Consider the following 25396-nt stretch of genomic DNA (forward strand, 5'->3'; position numbering starts at 1 on the left):
TCCTGGAACCGAAACAATCAAACCGAAACCGATCAACTCAGAATTTAGGATAATACTCGGAGTTTGTTGAACCTGCTTTGTGAAACGGACCCCAGTTCATTTGCAGAGTAGAGACAATCCTGTGTATGCACTCAGGCAGTAAATTTCATACTTTAGTGATATAATTATATCTTCAATTCGTACAGACTCTTGGGGGAGTTTTTTAAAGGTTAATAAGCTGCAATTACACCCCGAGAGTTGTTGAGGTTACTGTGTGATTGATCCAACCACCCATCCTGTGGGTATTTTAGGTCATTGTTACCTGTGAGTTGTTTACCTGCTTGATCAACATGTTTTGGTCACAGGATTCAAGGTGGGAATGGTTGTGAGCCTGCCAACATTGTAAACCAGGAGAAAACAGACATTAAACAGAAGAGATAGCCTCAGGTATCACCTGTTTCAATGCAATATTGTCTCTCTTTTCCTGACAGCTTACATTTTCTGACATTAAACATAATTTTTCTGCAAACAAACAAGCATACCTCTTAGCAAACATCAAAGCTAAGACCAATTGTTGATTAGTAAGATCAGCCCCTTGTTATTTACTCATTGGGTGAAAAAAACATTAAAATTAATCAGCTGAAGTGGAGATTATTATTAGATTCCACCTGGTGGTATATAGCAAACAACATTTGTTTATTAAAGTTACTCTTTTCAAATGTGAGGTGGCATTTATTTTTGCATATTCCAGGAGATGCTTTTCACAGCTTTGAATAGATGTCAGGTGGCACTAGATGGGCACCAGATATTGTTTTGAATGGTAGCTGGAGTTGGTGAATTAGGGTCCTCTTGGTTTTGCATACAACAACATATGAAAGCAAAATGAGACTGTAGCTGAAATATGAAGCTGTTCCAGCACTAAATGGATTTTAGAACAAACATCCTGGTTACACTGAGTAAAAAGGAAGCATATGGGACAAATGGTATGTCTGTGAACTGTTGAACAATTGAAATCTTGTTGAGCAGCTGATAACTTGATGTCTCTGGCAAAAACGCAACAATTTGTATCCTCAGTTTCCAAAGATTAAAAAGTGTAATCAAAAGGAAGCCTGAAGCTGTACAGTAATTAACACGCCTCTCAATCGACTTCTTTAAGACTGTTTTTGGCATCAACTTCCCTATTTGTTTATTTCTTTAGATACAAATAAAGATTCAAACAAATTTACAGAATACAGTTAAATTTTTGGTGCATTTTAGAAACGTCAGGTGGCACTAGATGGGCACCAGATATTGTTTTGAATGGTAGCTGGAGTTGGTGAATTAGGGTCCTCTTGGTTTTGCATACAACAACATATGAAAGCAAAATGAAAAACACAGCTTTGAATTTAAAGAATGGGTATAACATACAAACATTGCAGATTTCAAGAGTAGTTTTTCCATTTCCAGAGAAGTTAGAAAGTTTTCTAAATGCAATAAAAACTTAAGTCTGTGATGTTTAAAAATTATAATTATAGTTATCTTCAGTGTCTTTTACATTACATACTATACATTTACTTGTATTCTCTATGTGCATAAAAGGAGTATTCATGAAAGGCTTAGTCTTTCCAAGTCGTGACTCAGCGCTTTATGCCAAACTCCGGAAAACTATTGTTCAGAAAAAAAAAATCCTCCTGCTAACAGTGCATACAAATATGCATCAGTGCCCCCGGCATGTTTGTCTTGCTTATTTGCAACAATAATCCATGATGCAAAAAGAGTATATTCTTATTTTATTGACATATTTACAAGCATCAAAGCAAAATATTTTCCTAGGAGGTAATTGGGTATTTCAACAAAGCAAGACCTCATTCTGCATGCCTTACAACACTGTGGCTTCATAAACAGTGTGTGTGCTCACCTGGCCTGCCTGTAGTACAGATCTTTCACCAACTGACAATATACTGTCTGTTGCGTCATGAGTAACCACCTGACCATTTCCAAATGGTCCGCAAATGTCTTGGCTAAATTGGGATTAACTTTGGTCTAAAAGTGAAAGCATTGTTGACAATCTAGGTTTAGTTGAAGCCATTGATTTAACATTTACACTTTGCCGAGATGAGCATTAGAGATACAACATGGACATAAAGGACTCAAACTTAGGACCTTCACCTACCAGCATTTCTTCCACTGAGCTACAGAATGATCTAAAGATTAGGGGCAGCAGAACTATCTAGCACAAGATATTCCACAGGGCAGCCTTTCTGTAAATAGTTGAAGCTGTTATTCCTAAATCATGCCAAACTATCACAGTTTTTTACATTTATATATTCAAATAGCAACTTGAAGAAGGCTTAAAGAAACTTGGTAGAAGGCATGTTGTCAGCACACAACCTGTGAAGTTACAAATCTATCATTTATATGAAAAATCAAAAGCACCGAAATCTTTTCATTGGTCACATTTTATTTCCAAGTGAAATATGAATTTGAAAAGAAATCTGCCTATTGTATCTTACATTTTTACATCTGTTTGTGTGATACATAAATTAAAGGTCCAGTGGCATGTATTCCCATCTTTCTGGCTTTTCTGCAGTGTAAAAATGATGTATTATCACCTTAAAAAGCTAAAAAAAAAAAAGGTACATACACATGTTTTAGTGCTTTTATGCAGAGGGAACACCTCTTTTTTCTCGAATTCTCCACATTTTGCGCACGCTAGAGAATGCACTTTATCCACTGCAAGCATTTTAAAAGTGGACGTGATCTCGCTACAACTAACAAGTGAATACCTTTCAGAAGTGAGTACTTTTTAGAGCATGGTACTTTGTTTTTGCTTCAGAGATGCCTTCGAGAAAACGTGTTTTGTTTTTTGGTTTATAGGGCAAGTTGACAATTTTCAGTTTCCACAAAGACCAAACAATCTTGGACCAGTGGAAGTGGTCTGTTTTTCCTGACCAGCAACATGAGTCAGTATAAGCTTTGTATTTGTTCACTCCAGTTCATGGACAACGGTTTTATGAACAAGAACCAGTATGATGCTGACTTTGGGGGGACACTGTAGCTGAAATATGAAGCTGTTCCAGCACTAAATGGATTTTAGAACAAACATCCTGGTTACACTGAGTAAAAAGGAAGCATATGGGACAAATGGTATGTCCGTGAACTGTTGAACAATTGAAATCTTGTTGAGCGGCTGATAACTTGATGTCTCTGGCAAAAACGCAACAATTTGTATCCTCTGTTTCCAAAGATTAAAAAGTGTAATCAAAAGGAAGGCTGAAGCTGTACAGTAATTAACACGCCTCTCAATCGACTTCTTTAAGACTGTTTTTGGCATCAACTTCCCTATTTGTTTATTTCTTTAGATACAAATAAAGATTCAAACAAATTTACAGAATACAGTTAAATTTTTGGTGCATTTTAGAAACCTTGTCAGCCTCCCTGGAAATTAGCTTTTAGAAGCCAAGCATGAAGATAGTCTGATAAATAAATGATAAATGGAATGTACTAATACAGTACTTTTCTAGTCTAATTGACCACGTAAAGCGCTTTTACATTACAAACAACATTCACCCATTCACAAAAACGCACATACAGCACTTCTGAGTCTGTATAATATTATAGGCAACACAGTGCTTTTTTTTCTATCACAGATTTACACACAGATGGACAAATCTGAGGTAGATAAGGTTCAGTGTCTTGCCTAAGGACTCTGTGGTCCAGGGATGTGATGTTCTGATCGGCAAATAACTGCTCTTCCCCCTGATCTACAGCCACCCCTGTGACGACTAAATTGAGAGTAGTTGCATTTGAGAGCATAGGTAAACAGAAGTGATGTAATAGTGAAGCCAGAGGGCCTGTTTCACACCATTTGCATAGCATGTATGGTTTCACACCAGCTACACTGCAAGCTTAACATGCATATCTGCATTTTTCACGTGTCAGGTAAGCTTAAGTTAATCCATTTTCAGCAAAAATACACAGCCTAAACAGTTGTTGTTCAGCAGTTTGACGTATCAGCAACAATAGATCTTTCATATACTACTTTGCACATTATGTAGACATGAAAGATACTTTATTAGGTTCATGTTATGATTATGAATTTCTTTTCTGGTTGGCAGTTACATGTTGCTAAATCGGGATTTTTTTTCTTGCTATATGAGTAGCCCTGCAATAGTATAGCAGAAACCAGTGTGGATATTATCAGTATACTAAACAGAACAAAAATGGCATTTTTCTTTGCTTTTGTGTCTCTCATTGAACTTGCGTTAAAGTGACACAAATGTTATCTGGTAAAAATCTGTCAATTCTCTGGTCTACACTTTTCGAATCATATCGGCTATAGACTTAAAAAAGCTATCTGCATTCACGGTTTTTACCAATGGCAAAATTGCAGGAAACAGCTGTTCTACAGCTGTTCTGCAGCTGTGCCATAACTGAAATGTCAGCAATGTGAACATACACACAGCCACAATGTGACATTTCATAATACATGCACAACATATATGTCATGCACGCAAATGACTGATTGACTGCAGAAAGAAGTGTTACTTTAAACACTGTTAAAAAGAAACAAAACCTGATAAGATGGCTTCATTTGATAGTTAGAAAAATAGTATTCTTATTGACTCTGTAGTACTTTAAATTCAATTCAATTAAATTCAGTTTTATTTATATAGCGCCAAATTACAACAAATGTCATCTCAAGGCACTTAGATAATATAGTCCAAATCAAGACAATTGGAATTCAATTAATTGTAATCATAATCCAATGAAATTCATTTAATTAATTTAAAATAAATCCTAGCTAAGGAAACCAACAGATTGCACCGAAACTTGTCTTCAGTCCAATCTCCCGTACTGAGCGTGCCTGTAGCGACTGTGGAAAGGAACGACTTTTAACAGGAAGAAACCTCTGGCAGAACCAGACTCAGGAGGGGTGGCCATCCACCTCGACCAGCTTGGGTTTGAGAAGACAGAAAAGAGGGGGCAAAAACACCATAACACTATTCAAAGGATACCTGTTGGAACAGGGAAACACAAGTTACTAACCACAATAATGTCACATGTACATAATATCATTTGAGAAATTAACCAGGGGGAAAAAGAGAGCAAAGTTAGGAAAGGTGTGACAGATGAGGTCCCCCAGCAGTCTAAGCCTATAGCAGCTTAACTATGGGATGTTTCAGGATCACCTGAGTCATCCCTAACTAGCTTAAAGAATAAAGAATTACAGTAGTCCTATCTTGAAGTAACAAATGCATGGACTAGTTTTTCTGGATCGCTCTGAGACAGGATGTTCCTGATTTGGGCAATATTACGAAGGTGAAAGAATGCAGTCCAAGAAACCAGTTTTATATGTGCGTCAAATGATAAATTCTGGTCAAAAATAACACCAAGGTTCCTCATTGTAGAACTAGAAGCCAAGGAAATACCATCTAGAGTAACTATATAACTAGAAAATTTCTTCCTGAAGCGCTCAGGTCCAAAGAGAACGACTTCAGTTTTGTCTGAATTTAGAAGCAGACAGTTATGAGTCATCCAGGTCTTTATGTCTTTAAGACATGCTTGTAGTCTGACCAATCTATTGGTTTCCTTTGGTCTCATAGATAAGTACAGCTGAGTATCATCAGCATAGCAATGGAAATGTATGCCATGCTGTCTAATAATGTTACCTAATGGAAGCATGTATAAAGTAAAAGGAATTGGTCCAAGCACAGAACCCTGAGGAACTCCATTACTTACTCTGGTATGTGAGGAAGATTCTTCATTGACAAGAACAAACTGGAATCTATCAGATAAATATGACTTAAACCAGTCTAATGTAGTTCCTTTAATCTCAGTAACATGTTCAAGATAGTATCAAATGCAGCACTGAGATCCAACAGGACAAGCACAGAAACAAGTCCGCTATCAGAGGCTAAGAGGAGATCATTGGTAACTTTAACCAGTGCTGTTTCTGTGCTATGATGCACTCTGAATCCTGACTGAAACTCTTCAAACTGATTATTTCTATGTAGATGATCACAAAGTTGAGCTGCAACTATTTTTTTAAACAAAAAAGGGCGATTGGATAGTGGTTGATAATTATCCAAAACTTCTGAATCAAGAGTAGGTTTTTAAGTAAAGGTTTAATTATCCTGTCATATCCATACATCTCCTGTCAACAAAGACAGATTGATCAAATCCAATATGGAAGTGTCAATTAAGGGGAAAACCTCCTTGAACAGTCTGGTTGGGATTGGGTCTAAAATACAAGTTGATGGTGTAGAAGAGACTATTGCTGTTGTTAGCTCAGAGAGATCAACTGGGAAGAAGCCGTCTAAATACAAATCAGGTTCTAAAGATACTTCTAAAGCTGTTGCACTTGATGATACATCAGTGATAATAGTGGGAAGGATTCCATTAATCTTCTCTCTGATAGAAGGAATTTTATTGATAAAGAATCTCATGAAATCATCACTGCTGAGAGTTAAAGGAATACATGGCTCAAGAGAGCTCGGACTCTTTGTCAGCCTGGCAACTGTGCTGAAAAGAAACCTGTGATTATTCTTATTCTCTTCTATCAATTATGAATAATAAGCAGTTCTAGCTTTACAAAGATTGTTTAAAAGAGATGACAAGTAGTAGTAGTAGTAGTAGTAGTAGTAGTAGTAGTAATACATTAAATGACAAAAAAACTCCCAACAACAATTGTATCTAGAAAACTGCTTGTTGTGCTTTAATGTCACATGTAGTTGTGTTTTATCAATGTTATATTTCTATTTCATTTACTCTATTTCTCTTTGTGTCCTCAGACCTGTGGTCCTCTCTGGTCTCATGAATGTGGAAGTTCTCTGTACAGCACAGGAATATGTGCCAAAGCCAGCCGAAATTTCAGACTCACCAGCACTATAGCACCCGCCCGACAGAGTAATCACTACTCATCTATCCATCCATCAGTCATCCAAATTTGTCTTGTATCTAACTTGTTTTTTTTTTTATTTGTTTTCAACCTTGTAGGATGCGAGACATTCATGGACATTGTTATTGTTCTGGATGGCTCTAACTCTATTTATCCATGGTATGAGGTCCAAGACTTCCTCATCAACATCTTGCAAAAGTTCTACATCGGCCCAGGTCAGACACAGGTTTGTTATTGAATTTATTTTTTAGAATGATAATGCATCTTCTTTAGAGACTACAAGCTACACTTCCTTCCACTGCGCAATTTTGGAACCATAATATCAACAGAACAGGTGTCACCAAAATTAATTTTGGAACCAGAGCCTGCGCAGTAGTGTTTAGTGGTTTGTAGTCCCACCCACACCAAAGTGATTAATTTGAGAGCACGATCCCTGAACTATGCCTGATGACACCTTAAAATGGGGCAAATACATCAATGTAATTCTACTAATGCTGCCTGATATTACATTGTTATTTATACAACTAAATTTGTTTTTATAGTTACTGTCATAACACATAACTATTATGACATTTTTTGTATGACTAAATCTTTTCTTTATCTCACATTGTTTTTTAGCTAGGCTAACTAAGGCAGCTATGCAATACATCTGCTTCTCTCATGTCAAATCAATATATTTAGCGGATCCATGGTCATTGCTATTGATATATAATGTAGTTTCGTATAACAAAACATCACACAGTTTAACATTCTACACAGAAGCATGAATTTGAATAAACTATTTGTAAATTAAATATCTTTTTTCAATTTAGTTTAAGATTTATCATATGAGTCTGATAAACTGAAATTAACACGCAATTACATCCATTGTACTCTCACAGATTATGGTAAAAATATGAAAGTTTTTTTGATAAAGTTTACAATATGCCTGCACAAGTTTTATGAAAGGCTATTGTATGTTTAATTTAACAAAACAAAAAATTATCACAACCAGACAGGATGGACTCAGAAATAGAGCCGAAGACTTGCACTCTCCTTTCTAACTAAAGGGGGATCACACTATTCAGCCTCTCTGGCAAAGTTTACTCCAGGGTTTTGGAGAGGGGGATACAACCAACTGTCAAACCTCAGATTCAGGAGGAGCAATGTGGTTTTCATTCAGGTTGTGGAACAGTGGACCACATCTTTACCCTCGCAGAGTTACTGACAGGGTCATGGGAGTTTGACCATCCAGTCTACATGTGTTTTGTGGACTTAGAAAAGTCTTACAATCGTGTTCCCCCAGGGATTCTATCAAGGGTGTATGGGTGTTTTCAGCGCTTTAATTCTTGTCAACAATAATGGAGCATGCAGATTAAAATTATGCTCAGAGGGCAGTCCTATGAGGCACCTTCTTGTTAACACAAATACAGGGGTTGTTTCCTGTGGGAGTTTGAGAAGTATTATTTTCTGTTGTGGCTGCAGGTATTCCAGAACTGACCTTGACTGCATCTACAGCTGATCTCTTCAATTTTGCTACAGTTGGCAAGTTTGTCCTTGGAAAAAATTATTTCAACTTAATAACATCTGATTGAAATCTTTTGTCATCCCTTTTAAACAATCTTTTAAACAATCTAAATTAATTCAAGTTCTCATTAAAACCAAAGGAGGTGCAACAAAGTTCTAATATAGAATTCAATGAGTTGGTATATTATGACGCCATATTGTATTGTGCTTTTTTTTAAATGTCACGGTCTATGTTCTGTTCCATGTCGTGTCTCGACATTTCCTGTTTTATTTTGAAAAGTCACTGATCTTGTCCTCTCGTTTCAGGTAACTTGCCCTTCCTCCCGTGTCAAGCGTCTCATTGTCTTCCCTGATTCCCAAGTGTTTCCACCTGTTCCCCTTGGTCCCTCATGTGTTCAAATAGTCTGCGTTTCCCTTGTCTTGTGCCAGTATGTTGTCGTCCATGTACCATAGAAACCACGAGCCTGCAGTGAGCGTTTTTCCTGCAGTGCTGTCTTATTCGTAAATTGTCCATAGCCATAGTTTATTTATTGTGTAAGGTAAGTTTCATAGCCTTGTTTGTTCCTCCATTTTCAAGGACAGATTTTTGTTATAATCTGTCAAAGTCGCCTCCGTTAAAGGAGAGCTTTAAGTTAAAGTTAAATTTTCATAGAGCCTCTGTTTTGGAAGAGTGCGTCTTTTGTTTTACTCCGCCTCGTTAGGAGAGCCCGTCTTTGTTTTGTTAACTATTCATAGCTTTTCTGTTTTCCTCCCAGCGTGGAGAGTTTTGTTTTGTAACTTCCATAGCTGCGCTCCTCCTCTGCCATAGTTACCGAGGAGAGCGCTTACGTTTTTTTATAGTCATTTCTTTTGCGCTGCCGGGAGATTGCCCTGTGTGTTTGTTGATAAAATAAAACCCTTTTGGAATCCAAAGACCCTGCATATGTGTCCTAAGTCCTCGAGGTCCCTGACATTAAATAGTATTTAGACACTCTTAATTTTACAAGAGTTTCTATGCACAAACTGTATTACTATCCCCCAAAATCATATCTTTGTTCATTTTCAATCTTCATAACAAAATGTTAAACATTTTTACGTTTGCCGCAGTTCGATGATCGACTTTGTGGTTGTATCATCGGACTTGCGGCCGTATGTCCTGGACACTCGGGTGAAGAGAGGGGTGGAGCTGTCAACTGATCACCACCTGGTGGTGAGTTGGCTCCGCTGGTGGGGGAGGATGCCGATCAGACCTGGCAGGCCCAAACGTATTGTGAGGGTCTGCTGGGAGCGTTTGTCAGAATCCCCCATCAGAAGGAGCTTTAACTCCCACCTCCGGCAGAGCTTCAACCATATCCCGGGGGAGGTGGGGGACATTGAGTCCGAATGGGCCATGTTCCGTGACTCCATTGCAGAGGCAGCTGATCGGAGTTGTGGCCGTAAGGTGGTCGGTGCCTGTCGTGGCGGCAACCCTCGAACCTGCTGGTGGACACCAGTGGTGAGGGAAGCCGTCAAGCTGAAGAAGGAGTCCTATCGGGCCTTTTTGGCCAGTGGGACCCTGGAAGCAGCTGATAGGTACCGACAGGCCAGACGGGCCGCGGCTTCGGCGGTTGCTGAGGCAAAAACTCGGGCCTGGGAGGAGTTCGGTGAGACCATGGAGAACGATTTCCGGATGGCCTCGAAGAGATTCTGGTCCACCATCCGGCGTCTCAGGGGGGGGAAGCGGCTCACAGTCAACACTGTTTACAGTGGGGACAGGGCTTTGCTGACCTCAACTAGGGATGTTGTGAGTCGGTGAGTGGAGTACTTCGAGGAACTCCTCAATCCTACCAACACGTGCTCGGAAGAGGCAGAGTCGGAGAGCTCGGAGACGGGGCCTCCCATTTCTGGGGCTGAGGTTGCCGAGGTGGTCAAAAAGCTCCTCGGTGGCAAGGCCCCGGGGGTGGATGAGGTCCGTCCTGAGTTTCTCAAGGCTGGATGTTGTAGGGCTGTCTTGGCTGACACGCCTCTGCAGCATCGCGTGGACATTGGGGACAGTGCCTCTGGACTGGCAGATTGGGGTGGTGGTCCCCCTCTTTAAAAAGGGGGACCGGAGGGTGTGTTCCAACTATAGGGGTATCACACTCCTCAGCCTCCCTGGTAAGGTCTATTTGGGGGTATTGGAGAGGAGGATCCGTCGGAAAATCGAGCCTCGGATTCAGGAGATGCAGTGTGGCTTTCGTCCTGGCCGTGGAACAGTGGACCAGCTCTATACCCTCGGCAGGATCCTGGAGGGTGCATGGGAGTTCGCCGAACCAGTCTACATGTGTTTTGTGGACTTGGAGAAAGCGTTCGACCGTGTCCCTCGTGGAGTCCTGTGGGGGGTGCTCCGGGAATATGGAGTGCCGGACCCCTTGATAGGGGCCGTTCGGTCTGTGTATGACCGGTGCCAGAGTTTGGTCCGCATTGCCGGCAGTAAGTCGGATACGTTTCCGGTGAGAGTTGGACTCCGTCAGGGCTGCCCTTTGTCACCGATTCTGTTCCTAACTTTTATGGACAGAATTTCTAGGCGGAGCCAGGGCGTTGAGGGTGTCCGATTTGGCGACCTCAGAATCGGGTCTCTGCTTTTTGCAGATGATGTGGTTCTGTTAGCGTCGTCAGGCCGTGACCTTCAGCTCTCACTGGAGCGATTCGCAGCCGAGTGTGAAGCGGCTGGGATGAGAATCAGCACCTCCAAATCCGAGACTATGGTTCTCAGCCGGAAAAGGGTGGAATGCTCTCTCCGGGTCGGGAATGAGATCCTTCCCCAAGTGGAGGAGTTCAAGTATCTCGGGGTCTTGTTCACGAGTGAGGGACGAATGGAGCGGGAGATTGACGGGCGGATCGGTGCGGCGTCTGCAGTGTTGCGGGCTCTGCACCGACCCGTCGTTGTGAAGAGGGAGCTGAGCCAGAAGGCGAAGCTCTCTACTTACTGGTCAATCTACGTTCCCATCCTCACCTATGGTCACGAGTTGTGGGTAGTGACCGAAAGAACAAGATCGCGAATACAAGCGGCCGAAATGGGTTTCCTCCGCAGGGTGTCTGGGCTCTCCCTTAGAGATAGGGTGAGAAGCTCAGTCATCCAGGAGGGGCTCGGAGTAGAACCGCTGCTCCTCCGTATTGAGAGGAGTCAGATGAGGTGGCTCGGGCATCTGGTTAGGATGCCCCCTGGGCGCCTCCCTGGGGAGGTGTTCCGGGCACGTCCCCCTGGGAGGAGACCCCGGGGGAGACCCAGGACAAGTTGGAGAGACTATGTCTCTCGGCTGGCCTGGGAACGCCTCGGGGTCCCCCCGGAAGAGCTGGAGGAAGTGGCCGGGGACAGAGACGTCTGGGTTTCTCTGCTCAAGCTGCTGCACCCGCGACCCGACCCCCGGATAAGCGGCAGATGATGGATGGATGGATGGATGGATTTTTACGTTTAAATATTGAAATATAACTTTATCGTCAGTAAAGTGACTCATAAAATTCACTATATAATCCATGAAATGAACATGTTGCACAATGTATTTGGAATTACAACATTATAATTAGTTTACTTAGCAATTTCATGAGGGCTCAGATTTCCCAGTGCAGTTGAATTACTGATTAGAGAAGATCAAATCTAACCAGGCAACATTAGTCTTAACTAGAGGTAATAGGTGATCATTCCTCACAAGATGACGCTCTTACCCCAGCATACAACATGGCATTGTTTTGTTTGTTTTTTTCTCAAAATGAATTCACCATTAATTACAACAATGTGATTGAAATTTATGTGCCAAATCTTAGGACAAGTCTGAGAGAGAAGAAAATCTTTTGAGATGTCATTACCTTCTGATACATATGAGGGCCATACTTCAATGTCATTTTATATTAATTTAAATTGTGTTTTGCTTGCAGGTGGGGGTTGTTCAGTACAGTTCTACAGTGGTTCATGAGTTCAATTTGGGTGAATACCAGACAGTGGAGGATGTGGTCGAGGCTGCCAGGAGCATCGACCAACGGGGTGGAGAGGAGACGAGAACAGCACTGGGTATCAGTGTGACACGGTATGACTCAAATTCATCATAAACAGAGTATGGTTGCAATATTAGGTACTAGCACCGAAGGCAATGCAAAGGTCTGTTGTATCTGTCGGCCTATTGCAATACAAGCATTCAATAAGCTCAAGCACCAAAGGTAGTGCAAAAGTTGATTGTATCTCCAGCATTTATTCTTGATACGCCTGAGCACCAAAGGCAGTGCTAAGGCCTCTTGAAATGCAAGTGCTTATTCTTCTTGTTAGACTGTCGCACTGTCGGCAGTACACAGAGATCATGCCAATACACAAAGATCATGCCAAACCCAAAAGAAATCCTCCTTAAGCTAAGCCCTAAACCCAACAGGAAGTTGGCCATTTTGGTTCAGATATCCCATTTTTGCAATTTGGTGACAGTAGATTTTAATGAAAACTGGTTAGCATAGTCTATAGCGGTATGTGATTAAAAGTTAAAGTAAAAGTTAGTGGCTGTGACTATGGCTGCCTCTAAAAGTTGGATATTTTCAAATGAAACTGTTACGACTCGTCTCAATGAGCAAATTTCGATATCACCTCATGAAAACTAGTTGTAAGTCATTGAAATATCATCCAAACGGTACAAAACAAGAGGGTTTAATCAGTAGTGTGCCCTGAATAGATCCATCCATTATTTTCCATTTATCTGAGGTTGGGTTGTGGAGGAGAGAGAGGGGAAAAATCGCAGACATCCCTCTCCCCAGCGACACTCTCTAGCTCCTCCTGGAGGGATCCCAAAATATTCACAGGCCAGAAGGGATATATAATCCCTCCAGCATTTTCTGGGAATTGAACGTGTCAAAAATTTCCAAGGGGAGGGAATCCAGGGGCATCCTCACCTGATATATAAACCTGTTCTGTCAACCCCTGGTTCTCCTCCTGAGTAGACATGCTGTAAATCTCCAAAGAGAGGCTATCAAGAGCCATCCTGATTAGATGTCCGAAACACCTCAGCCGGTTACTTTTGATGCAGAGGAGCAACAGAGTGTCCTTCGGATGGGCTCCTCACCTTATCTATAAGGTTGAGAATCGTTCTTACTCTGACCCTCCCTTGAGACCAATTTACCAGGAGATAACACTCCCAACAACACAGCTCTCAGGATCATGGGGATACTCAAATCCCTCCACCCCGTTAAGGTGGTGTTTCTACAGAGGGGACAGATCTGGACCTGGACCTGAACTAATCTAGATTACCTTGACCTGAACAGATCTAGATACTTATATCCTGCCAGTTACATAGCCCCACCCACTGAGAACAGGAAGCAGTATTTCTTTAGGTTTTGACTTACACTTTCTGAATGATTAAAGCAACACAAGCAAAACTTCTGACCATAAAAGGATCTGCTAGTGATCCGATTGATGGTACACTGATTAAGAACATTACAGAGCAAGAACCTGCCCAGGAGCACCTGAAGTTTAAAATACATCTATCTTGTCACACCTATTTTGCGAGAATTGTGTTTTGCTTTATGGCACTGTCACATACTCCAAACATGATACCAGATGCCAAGTTGGAAAACACCATGTTGGATACAGCAAAGCAACCAAAGAAAATGCTATCTGAAGAAGGCAGGATAGAAAGAGAGAATGTGTATGAACCAGAGACTGGACAAGAGTAAACATTGGACAGGCTTTTACACACTGGAGAAAGCTCAAAATAGAAACAGCATGCAAGATTGATACCAAATTAGCAAAGTTGTTCTGTGTTGTGTCATGTTTGCTTTGTTTGGTTGTGTTGCTAACGTTGTCTATTCTTGGGTTTATAATCATGAATTAAAAAAATGTATTTTAACAACATTTTACCTCCCATTTATAAATCTCTGTTGATGTTGATAAATGACTAAGTTACTGTAAATCCACCAGGGCTAGCCTGGTACTAGTTAAGTTTTAGGGCAAAAAATTATACATAAGTTGTATATTGTTCATTTTGAAATCCTTGTCTGTGTGCATGGGTTCCTCCTCAAATATTTGTAGACGATTTTCAAGTCTGAGCTTGTCATGGATATGTTTATGTGTTTATGTTTATGCATTTAGCAGACGCTTTTATCCGAAGATAATGAAGATATAACAAGCTCTATAAAAAGCTAACAATAAACTACATAGAAGGAACCCACTAGTCCAACTCTGTCAGAGGTGACAGAGTAGAGATAGGGTGCAGGTATAGAGGGAAGTGCAGAAAGATAAAGTGCAGATATAAAGGGGGTAGGGAAGTACAAGGTAAGTGCTAGGATAGGAGATGCTCTGTGAAGAGCTGGGTTTTCAAGAGTTTCTTGAAGATAGACAGGGACGCCCCTGTTCGCTCGGTAGGTCATTCCACCATCGTGGGACGACACATGAAAAGAGTTTGGATTGTCTTAGGCGTGGTGTAGGCACTGCTAGACGACAATCCTGGGACGAACGGAGGGACTGAGTTGTGACATAAGCCTTTGCGGCTAAGGATAGCCAGAGGAGTTCAATGAACAGAGGGGTGACGTGTGTTCTTTTAGGCTGAGCGAAGACCAGACGTGCCGCTGCGTTCTGGACCATCTGCAGAGGTTTCATAGTACAGGCTGGGAGACCAGTTAGGAGAGCATTGCAGTAGTCAAGGCGGGAGATGACCATGGCCTGCACCGGGAGCTGGGTGGCATGTTGGGTTAGGTATGGTCTGATCTTTCTTATGTTCAGTAATGCAAAACAGCATGAATGAGCAACCGAGGTAACGTGATCTTTGAAGGTTAGTTGGTCATTAATCATGGCACCCAAGTTTCTAGCAACCTTTGATGGAGCAAGAGATGGGAATTCAGTTTGGATGCAGATGCTGTGGTGTATGGTTGGTTTGGCTGGGAAGACAAGCAGTTCAGTTTTTGGGAGGTTAAGTTGGAGGTGATGGGCTTTCATCCATGTTGATATGTCAGAGAGACAGTCTGAGATTCATGCTGAGACCGTGTGGTCGTCAGGTCGGAATGACAGATAGAGCTGGGTATCATCAGCATAACATTGGTATGAGAAGCCATGTGATCAGATGATCTGTCCCAGAGAGTTGGTGTATATGACAAAGAGAAGAGGTCCCAGTATTGAACCTTGGGGGACCCCTGTGGCGAGGTGGTGCGCTGCAGATGTGTGACCAAGCCAGGATACTTTGAATGACCGACCATTGAAGTATGATTCAAACCAGGAGTGTGCTCTCCCTGTGATGCCCATGCTAGAGAGTATGGACAAAAGGATACTGTGGTTGACAGTGTCAAATGCAGCCGATAAGTCAAGCAGGATAAGTACAGAGGACTTAGCTGTCGCTCTGGCTTCTTTTTAGGTTTCTGTAACAGCCAACAGAGCCGTTTCGGTGGAGTGTCCACTTTTAAACCCAGATTGGTTTGGGTAAAGGACGTTGTTATGTGAGAGGTAATCAGTGACTTGCTTAAAGACTGCCCTTTCAATGGTTTTAGACAGAAACAGGAGGAGAGAGACCAGCCGATAATTCTCCACATGAGTTGGAGGGAGGGAAGGTTTCTTGAGCAGCGGTGTAACCTGAGCTTACATGAGTGTGGTAGGAAAGGTGCCCGATATCAGTGAAGCATTAATCACATGCGTGACTGCTGCAGTTACAGTAGGAGCAATGGATTGGAGAAGATTAGTAGGAACGGGATCCAGCGGGTATGTAGTAGGACAGCTACATGTGAGAAGTTTAGACACACTGCTCTGAGCAAGAAGGGTAAATTAGGAAAATGATGCAGTAGGACTTCTGCATGCAGATTTTGTGGCACAAGGTTCGGTGAACTGTTTGCTTATTGCTTCCACTTTGTCAGTAAAAAATGAGGCAAAGGTGTGTGCTGTTAGATTGGTAGCAGGTGGTGGAGGCGGAGGATTAAGTAGAGTTTGGAAGGTGGAAAAAAGTTTCCAGGTGTCAGTACTATGAATCTTGTTAATGTAGAAAGACTTTTTTGCATCAGTAACACTGGATGCAAATGATGACAGTAGCGTCTGCAGTTTAGCTAGATCTGCAGGATCTTTTGACTTGTGCCATTTCCTTTCGGCAGCTCTGAGATTGGTGCGCAACGCTCGGAGAGTATCATTAAGCCAGGGGTGAGACTGGGAGGATCGAGCGGGTTTGGTGGATAGAGGACACAGACTATCCAGAGATAAGCTCAGTGTAGAGCAAAGGGACTCCATGGCATCATTAACCTGAAGGGAGGAGAATGTGCTGGAGGTTGGAAGAGCGGAGGCAACAGCGGAGGAGAAGCGGGTGGGCGACAGGTTGTGGAGATTGTGGCGGAAGGAAACCATAGGGGTAGAGGCAGATGGTCTTCTTGTGAGACTCACTCTGAACTGAATGAAATAGTGGTCAGAAAAATGCAGAGGTGTGACAGACAGGGCCTCTGTGGCATAGTTTCTAGAGAAAATTATATCTAGCAGATTGCCAACTTTTTTGGTCAGAGGACTGCTGAGCAGTTGTAGCTCAAACAAGTGCATTAGTGTCAGAAAATCTGAAGAGTTAGGACTGTCAAGGTGGATGTTTATGTCACCAAGGACCATTATGGGACAGTCATGCTCCGGGATAGAAGAGAGCAAGGTGCCTAGTTCATTTTGAAAGTCACTGAGTTGTCCTGGTGGGCGATATATGACAATCATATAGATTTTGACCAGTGCAGTTGCCAATATGGCATGGTATTCAAAGGTATTGTATTTAGCATCAGGTAGCAGTTGGTTGTATTTCCATTTGTTGGAAATGAACATGCCTGTTCCACCACCTCTCCCAGATGTAAGAGAGGTATGGGAGAATGAGTGGTTGGTTGAAAGCGCAGCCAGGGTAGCTGTGCTTTCAGGCTTAATCTAGGTTTCAGTGAGAGCCAGGATGTCAAGAGACAGGTGGTTGGCATAAGCCATAATGAAATCTGCTTTGTTTACCGTTGATTGGCAATTCCACAACCCCACAGACAAGGGTGTGTCACAGAGTGAAGTGGGCTTTAGAGAGCAGATACAAGGATATAATTTCTTTCTCTTTTATATTCCAGCTATCAAAAGTTATGACTGACTTCTAGTCTGAGCAGGAGTACAACCATCACCACAGTGTGTTTCACTGCAGACAAAGTACAGCAACTGTTCTGATAACAGAATTATACACCCATCCATCCATTTTCTATACCCACTTAATCCAATTCAGGGTTTCAGGGGGGCTGGAGCCTATCCCAGATGCTGATAACATTATGGAAAAACAAAAAAAAAAAATACAGTATCAATGGCTCTAGGGGGGGTCCGTATACTTTTTGAATTAATTATATTTCTTGCCTCTTCATGCAGACCCAACTTCAAATTCAAAGAATACTGTTAGTACAATAGAATCTGTTGAAGTTAGCACAATTATTCAATTAATGGTACTTTCATTAACAAACACTATTGTCTACTAAGCTAATAAACAAGCAATGGGCGGAAGACCATTACTTTGTGTGTGTCTGTGTGTTTGTACTTGTGTATTGGAGAAGAGAGGACACACTGAGTCAAAATGGCAGCCATGATCATGTGATGGTGAAGGAACAAGATGGCAGCTGTGGCCATATGCTCAGTAAGTCATGTGTTAGCCAGAAAAGCTACAACAGTAAGTATGTGTATCCAATGTGTTACCTGGAGATCTCTAGTCTCTTTGACTGTGCAAGTACATATTCCAGCATGTGTAAGTGAACGGCAAAAATGACACACCACAACAAAAAGACCATGTGGGGCAGGATGTTGAAATGTCTACATGCCACATTCACCCATTCACTCACACACTCATACTCATACTCATCGTCTTAGTCTATACCCAACTACGGGATTCCTATTCCGTTCACACAAATTCATACACCGATGGATACAATGGTAGGCAACGTTGGGTTCAGTGTCTTGCCAAAGGACGCTTTGACAAGTGACGCTGGGAAGCCGGAGTTGAACCACCGACCTTCCTCTTTCTCCTCAGATACAGCCGCAAAAAGGATTCTCGTTGGTTCTTCTTGTCCTGTTGGAGTTAGCGCTGTCTCATCTCTCAGTGCATTCTCAGCTGTACACTCGTTTTGGATTTGTCAACTGAGAAGGGGGGTTTTGCAGGCTTCATGTGCTGCAAGAGATAAACGGAAGGATTGGGCCACAGGCTGGCTGCCCTAATCCTTTAGGATGTGACAGCAAATTTTGTAGATGTTAGCAGGCCTTTGTTGTCCAGGAACAGAGAGTGGGGGACCTCTGTTGTCAGAGGTTAGGCAGGAAGAGAGTGAGATTGCAGTCTTCAGGAGGTTTTACTGAGTGGCGTAAGGGGGAGTGGCTATATGGAAAGGAAGCAAAAAAACCTTTAGTTATCTAACATAACCTCAGTTCTTAGGGTAATATGAGCAAGGTGTCTCGCTATGGAATGCAGCCTCCTGCAGCCCCGATAGAAGCATTTATCTCAGTCCACCAATCTTTATTGGCCAGTGAAGGTGTTCATCTGCACTGCACCCAGTAGTCCCACTTACTATATATGGTGTGTGTAGATAACACACTTCAATTCAACAAGCAAACCTCTTCAGCAAGAAGGGTCGTATAGCGAAACACCTCGCTCATATTACTCTAAGAACTGAGGTTATGCTAGTTAACGAAAGGTTCTTCTTCATAATAGTCACTCTGTGTCTCGCTAAGGGATATGGTAGCTCCGGTATTGCCAGACAGCTTATCGAACGAGTACCGGCCAGTGGGGAGGGTCCATGGGTTTCAGTTATGACTCCAGGACCACGCTAGCCATGCACGGCCATGAGACAAGCATGTAGAACCGAACAAAAGTCAGAGGCAAGGACCAACTCACTGCTGAACAAATTTCCTGAACGACACTCCCTTAAATAAAGCCCAGGATGCGGCCATCCCGCAGGTAGAGTCCGCAAGCAAACCCGCCGGCGGCTGCAGGCCCCTGTTAGTATACACCAAGTCTGTAGCCTCCACCACCCAGTGAGCAAGGCGCTGCTTTGTGACCAGCTGTCCCTTTCGAGATTCAGCCCAGGAGACAAAGAGCTGATCGCTCTTCCTGATGCTCTGTGTCCTGTCTATATATAGGAGCACACAGCTCGAACCGGACACAGCATATGCGCTCGCTGCTCACTGGGTGAAGCGGTGAACGCTGCGAGCTCCATCAGGGAACATGAACCCACCACCGTAGGTACAAAGACCGGGTTGGGCATCAGAACCATATATGTATTCCCCAGGACGAACTGAGCGCACGCAGGGTGAGAGCCAGTAACAACACTGTCTTAAGGGACAGATGTTTGAGACTCGCCCCCAGCAACGGCTCAAATGGGGGGCCTTTAAGCCCCTCCAGAACTATCGCTAAATCAGGCATCAGTGGTCTGGAGACAGGGAGAAGCCTGCGTCTGTCCCTCATAAACCGACACACCAAAGGGTGTTGGTCCGCTATTTTGTCCCCAAATCCTACATGATTAGCTGCTATGGCTGCCAGATAAACCTTTACTGTAGAAAGGCTTTTCCTTTATCAATCAGATCTTGTAAAAATGACAGTATCACTGGCACAGAACACTGAAAGGGGATATGGCTCCGTTCAAGACACCACCGCTCAAACACTCCCCACCAGGAGCCCTGGCATTTTAGAATGTGTGAACCACACTCTGAAGGATTGGGAGGAAGTGTTTGAGCGACAGAAATACAGCCATGAGTTTGAGAAAGTTTATGTGAAGACGTTGGAGTCTGGCTCCAGCGTCTCGTGCAGAGCCGTCACGCAATCTGCTGTGACCGTTATCCACAGTGCGCCATGACGCATGGGATCCAGCCTGATTGCAGCAACCCAGCACTGAAATTCCTGCATGTGAAGGCGGCCGAGACGGGTCACAAGGATGGCTGAAGCCATCAGACCCAGCAGCTGAAGACCGTCTGAACTGGACGGACCTGTGTCAACAGAAGTGTGCGAGGCAAGCTTTGAAAGTTTTCACTCTCTCCTCAATGAGGCGAGCTGTGAATGGCACGGAGTGCAAGGATAATCCCAGAAAGAATATATTCTGTGTCAGAGAGAGTTGGCTCTTTTCCGTATTTACAACAAAACACAAATCTTTTAGGGTTGTTTTGTGACAATGTGTGTGTGAACCCTGTGTGCACATGAATGATGGGCCTGGATAAAGGGGAACAGCAGGATGCTCCACCCAGAGAGAGGAACACTGTCAGGCCTCTCTCTTTTTCTTCCTCGCCTGGGGGACTGAGGCCGAGGCTGTCGGGGGCAGCAGCAGGATTAACTTAACCCGCAGCAGGCTCCGGGCTCCTTCCTCGGCGGGAGGAGCGGGCCGATTTGGGATTTTGAATCGTGGTGGCTGGGAAGCAGCTTGAGCAAACAATTTTGGCTGCACTGGAGGTGACGGCGTGGATTTTTCTTGGGGGAGACAAAGTTTCAGGGTTTTGTTTTCCTTCTTCTTCACCTCATATCTCTGCTGCATCGTGGCCAATGCAGAGTCGAAAATGCCCTCCGGGACGATTGGCATATCCAGTATGTCATCCCACTCCCTGTCGGTCAAGTTAGCGAGGCTGAGCCATCTCGCTTGCTCCTGTACAACGAGGATTGCCATCACCTTGCACGTTGCCTGGACTGAGACGCGGTGGGTGCGAAGGGACAAATCAGTGATGACCGCTATTTCCTCCCACGCGTCCTGCTCGTCAGCGGATGCCCCAAACAGCTCTGCCTGGTAGGCAGTGACAATGGAGAGGGCACTGAGAGCTCTGGCCGAGAGGGTGGCTCTTGACCGTGAACACTTTGCAGTGTCCACAAGACCCGGGAATTTTGAGAGCTAACCTGGCGTGGTTAACCCCCAGACAGGTACTGCACACCGGATGGGTGTCCTTCGCTGACATTTTATTTCCGCAACCACAGTCTCCAGAGTCTCCTCTGGTGTGAGGATCTTTAGTGGTTGCCATTTCGCCAACAACCTGGAGAAAAGGGCCGTGGCCAGCTGGTGTGCTAGCGTGGTGTCGAGAGGAGTAGCTGGTGTCCTAGCTTGGCTCGACCCACTCGACCCACTAAGTGTCCGTGGGGGGGAGCCGAGAGGAATTCCGCCATGGAGGGGCTGGAATTAATATTGGTTCACACCAGACCCAACCTGGGACCCGAAGTGGGACCTGTGTTGTGAGCACAACACTAGCATCAATACTAGCATCCGGTGACGGAAGCTAGCAAAGATCTGTCTGGTGAACTGTTAAACTAGTGAAAAGCTCCAACATGAGATAAGTTCTCAGGTGAGAAGAGGTTTTGAATTGAGGGAGTGTTATCTGCACATACTTTATATATAGTAAGTGGGACTACTGGATGCAGTGTGAATGAACACCTTCACTGGCCAATCAAGATTGGCGGATTGAGATAAATGCTTCTATCAGGGCTGCAGGAGGCTGCATCTCATAGCGAGACACCGAGTGAATATTATGAAGAACTAAAATCCAGTTTCCTCCATAGATGGATGACTTCAATTTGGGAGGTCCTGAACAAACCATAAATATAAAAGTTATTGCACTCCTTTGATAAGTATATCATAAGATTGTCAGACGTTTTCACAGAGTCTTGAGGGGGATTTGAAGAGGCTTATGCTTGAGTTCAGTGAGCATAAGATTAGGGTTCTAATGTAAGAGTTTAATCTCTCTTTGTCACAAACTGTGATCTAAGAACATTTGGCAAAGTACCATCAACACATCCCAATGGCCAGGCAGACCTGAGCTCAATATGTTAGAGCTGTATTTAGTGGCAATACCGACAAACAAGCAGAGGGATGTATTTGTGACTTTTTGTTCCAGTGGTAACAGCAGAGTGGGGAACTGGGTATAGTGTATTACAGTAGTGTAGAAGACAGTAGACAAAAGCAGCATAATGTCTGTGTATTAACTCATATTTCTGACATTCTTTCTATTTCCAGATGTTGATGAAACATATGTTATTTATAAATGTATCAATGGAGATGGAGATAATTTGAGACAAAAATCTTAGGAGCATTCATAAGCTTGTAGCACCTTTTACCTCTTCTCCATTAATTACTACAGGATTTAAAGATATTTTCTTTTTCAAAGTATACACATATATTAGAGTACTTAATTTGAAAACTAGCTGTGTGGAAATGTTGCTTTTTAGTTTGAGGATTGAAGTGGCGGAGGAACCTATATGAAATTCCCTCATGAGTCCTACCTTTCCTCGAGACAGCTGATTAGATGTTGGTCATATGATTCAGATCACATGAAACACAAGAAAAATGATATACTCTGAATGTCAATATTATTACCCATGCTGTTGGTCATGTTTTAAGATATCTGATAAATAAAGAAAAAAAAGAAAACAAATTTATCAATTACTGTCATTTTAGATGCATCTCAATTTGCAGAGCTATTGCCATAAAAGTCCTTCTGTATATGATCTTCTGAACCAAATATTTAATCACATACAGCACACTGTGCAACTGTCAAAAGAAAAACAAATACATTCTTTATCATTTTGTTAATTGAAACAATACTACAAGAATGTATAACTTGTTTTAGATTTAAAAAAAAAACAACTTTTTCTTAATCTTTATAACCTGATATCAAAGAAGAGACCTTTAATTGAGAAAAACATATTAAAGAACTCTCATGAATATCTTCTACTTTTACCATGCAGATCAGAGGCATTCCAACGTGGTGGCAGGCCAGGAGCTCAGAAGGTGATGATTGTGATCACAGATGGCGAATCTCATGACAGTCCTCAGCTGATGGAGGCTGTCAGTGACAGCAAGAAAGACAACATTACCATGTATGCCATTGCTGTGAGTTCTTTAACTTCAATTCAGAAATATCTCACCCAGTTTACAAGATTTGCGGTCTCATTTTAATTCCTTCTGTGCTCCATCCATCTTTATACATGTCTATTAAGATTAAACTGAACCGCTTCCATCTCAGTTTTTTTTTATCCATTCAACAAAGATCTGTTGCTTTTCTCCAACCTTTTAAGTTGAAAACCTTTGGATACCAGAGTATTTCTCATGCCATCTTCAGGTTTTAGGTTATTACAACCGTCGTGGAATCAACCCCGAAGCCTTTCTCAAGGAAATCAAGTTCATTGCCAGTGACCCTGATGAGAAGCACTTCTTTGAAGTGACAGATGAAACTGGACTGAAGAACATTGTGGATGCTCTAGGAGAACAAATTTTCTCTCTGGAAGGTGGGTTAAGAATGAGCATGTTGAAATATTTTTCAGTATATTCTGAGAAAACAGCTTAGTAAAAACAACTTTGTAGTTGAAAAGTGTTTAGTATACATATATAAAAAATCTAAATGATGTAAAACACAGAGTAGTGTAACAGCCAAATGCATGAACCAAAGTTTTTAAACAAAGATGACTTTAAATCGTTACTTTTTAATTTTATAAAGTACTCACACAGTAACCGGCTGTGCAACCAATACCTTCGTCGCGCTTCATATAAAACTTGGATTTTTTTTTTGCATTAAAGGTTTCTTTTCATACACATTTGCAAGTTTTCTATGTAAAAAGGAATATTTTTTTAAAAAAGATAAGATTTTTGGTACATTTTAAAGGGAATAAGCTGAAACAATTAAAAACAACTTTGTGGAACCTTATAATTGTATAATTTCTGTGTATACTCAATGCTTTTACTTTGCAGTGCGGTATTCAAAGCAGTATTTGTTTAATCAGCAGTAACTGTTTAACTTTTAAGAAGGGAAAAAGAATGAAAATTTGTCATTTTATTTTTATTATTTGTAAATAAACCTTTGTCTGTTGAAAGCGTACAAACCGGCATCTCGGGTTTACTCTGTGGCTTGGGAGTGAGGAAGGTGTCCGCTTTTTAATGTCGTGCCCTAAATTCGCCAAGCCGGGGCATAACAGCTGAGATTACTTCAGTATGTATAACCCTCTGAGCAGACATTAACTTGTGTCAATAAATACATTTTCTATTAGGAAATACATCTTCCATTAAGCTCAACGTTTGTACAGGCTAATCTGAGGTTAGACCAATGGTTCGAGCCTCCTTTTGAAAATCCTGGAGTAAAGTTTCTTGGGCAGGCTGAGTAGTGAGATCTGGAAGTTGGAGCACATCCTCTGGTCCCCTTGGGGACCTCCACGCAACATGGAAAAGATATGTCAGCCAAGACAGCCCCACAACATCCAGTCTTCAGCATCTTGGGACAAATTTATTTTACTTCTGCCAAGTTGTTCGATGTGTCTTCCTGAGTCTTCAGACTCTGCCTCCTCAGTGGATCACATGGTGACAAGGTTAGGGAGATCCTCAAAGTGATCCTTCCACTGCTTTGTAATACCCCTAGTTTGGGTCAGCAGATCCCCACCAAGTCCGAACACAGCCTGAGATGGCTGCAACCACCAACGCCGCAGCCCTCTTGGCCTTTCAGTACCTGTCAGCTGCTCCAGGTGACCCCCAATGTCCACCAGGGAGCTCTCTAATTGCTGCCACAACGGGCAGTAACGAAGGCTCTTGGAAGCTGAATCCACAGTGGAGGCTCGGATTATAGCCCAGTCATATTCTATGTCTCCAAACTCCCTGAGAACATGTGAAAAACTCCGAAGATGTGTATTGATCTCCCAGACAGGCCCCTCCACTAGATGCTCTTAGTTTACCCTTTCTGCTTTACCAGGTCTGTACGGTGAGTTGACATCAGTTGACATCTCTAGCCACTCTTAACCCAAGTGTCCAAGGCATATGGCCGCAGGTCTGATGATATGACAACAAAATCAATTATCAACCTACAGCCTAAGGTGGCCTGGTAGCAAGTACATATATGAACTACCTTATACTCAAACATCTCCATTAGCAAGTGAAAACTAAATACCTGGATGAAAAATGCAGCAATAATACAATCACAGCAAAACGCTGCCTTGGCAGTAGATGTGTTTTAATTGGCATACAAAAACAACTAGTGTTATTTAAGAAGAAAAACTGCCAAAGAACACAATCTAAAATACAGTTGAATTATGCAGTGCTAGTTAGGTAGGTTATTCCAACAAGTATCTGTCATACTCTTTGTATTGTTTTTTTTTTCTGATTAACTGT

The 25396-nt window shown here is 42.5% G+C and overlaps 1 protein-coding gene across 1 annotated transcript in view; it reads left to right on the forward strand.

Moving 5' to 3' along the window:
* The window catches only part of itga11b (integrin, alpha 11b), a 122342-nt gene that overhangs the window by 20465 nt on the left and 76481 nt on the right, over nucleotides 1-25396 (forward strand). Inside the window, exons 6-8 of the mRNA XM_072385332.1 lie at nucleotides 12239-12387; nucleotides 22993-23137; nucleotides 23367-23532. Coding sequence (XP_072241433.1) covers nucleotides 12239-12387; nucleotides 22993-23137; nucleotides 23367-23532 — 460 coding nt within the window. The remainder of the gene's footprint in view (nucleotides 1-12238; nucleotides 12388-22992; nucleotides 23138-23366; nucleotides 23533-25396) is intronic.

Source organism: Leuresthes tenuis, unplaced genomic scaffold (genome assembly GCF_036924035.1).
Source record: "Leuresthes tenuis unplaced genomic scaffold, fLeuTen1.0.hap1 SCAF_5, whole genome shotgun sequence".
NCBI lineage: Eukaryota > Metazoa > Chordata > Actinopteri > Atheriniformes > Atherinopsidae > Leuresthes > Leuresthes tenuis.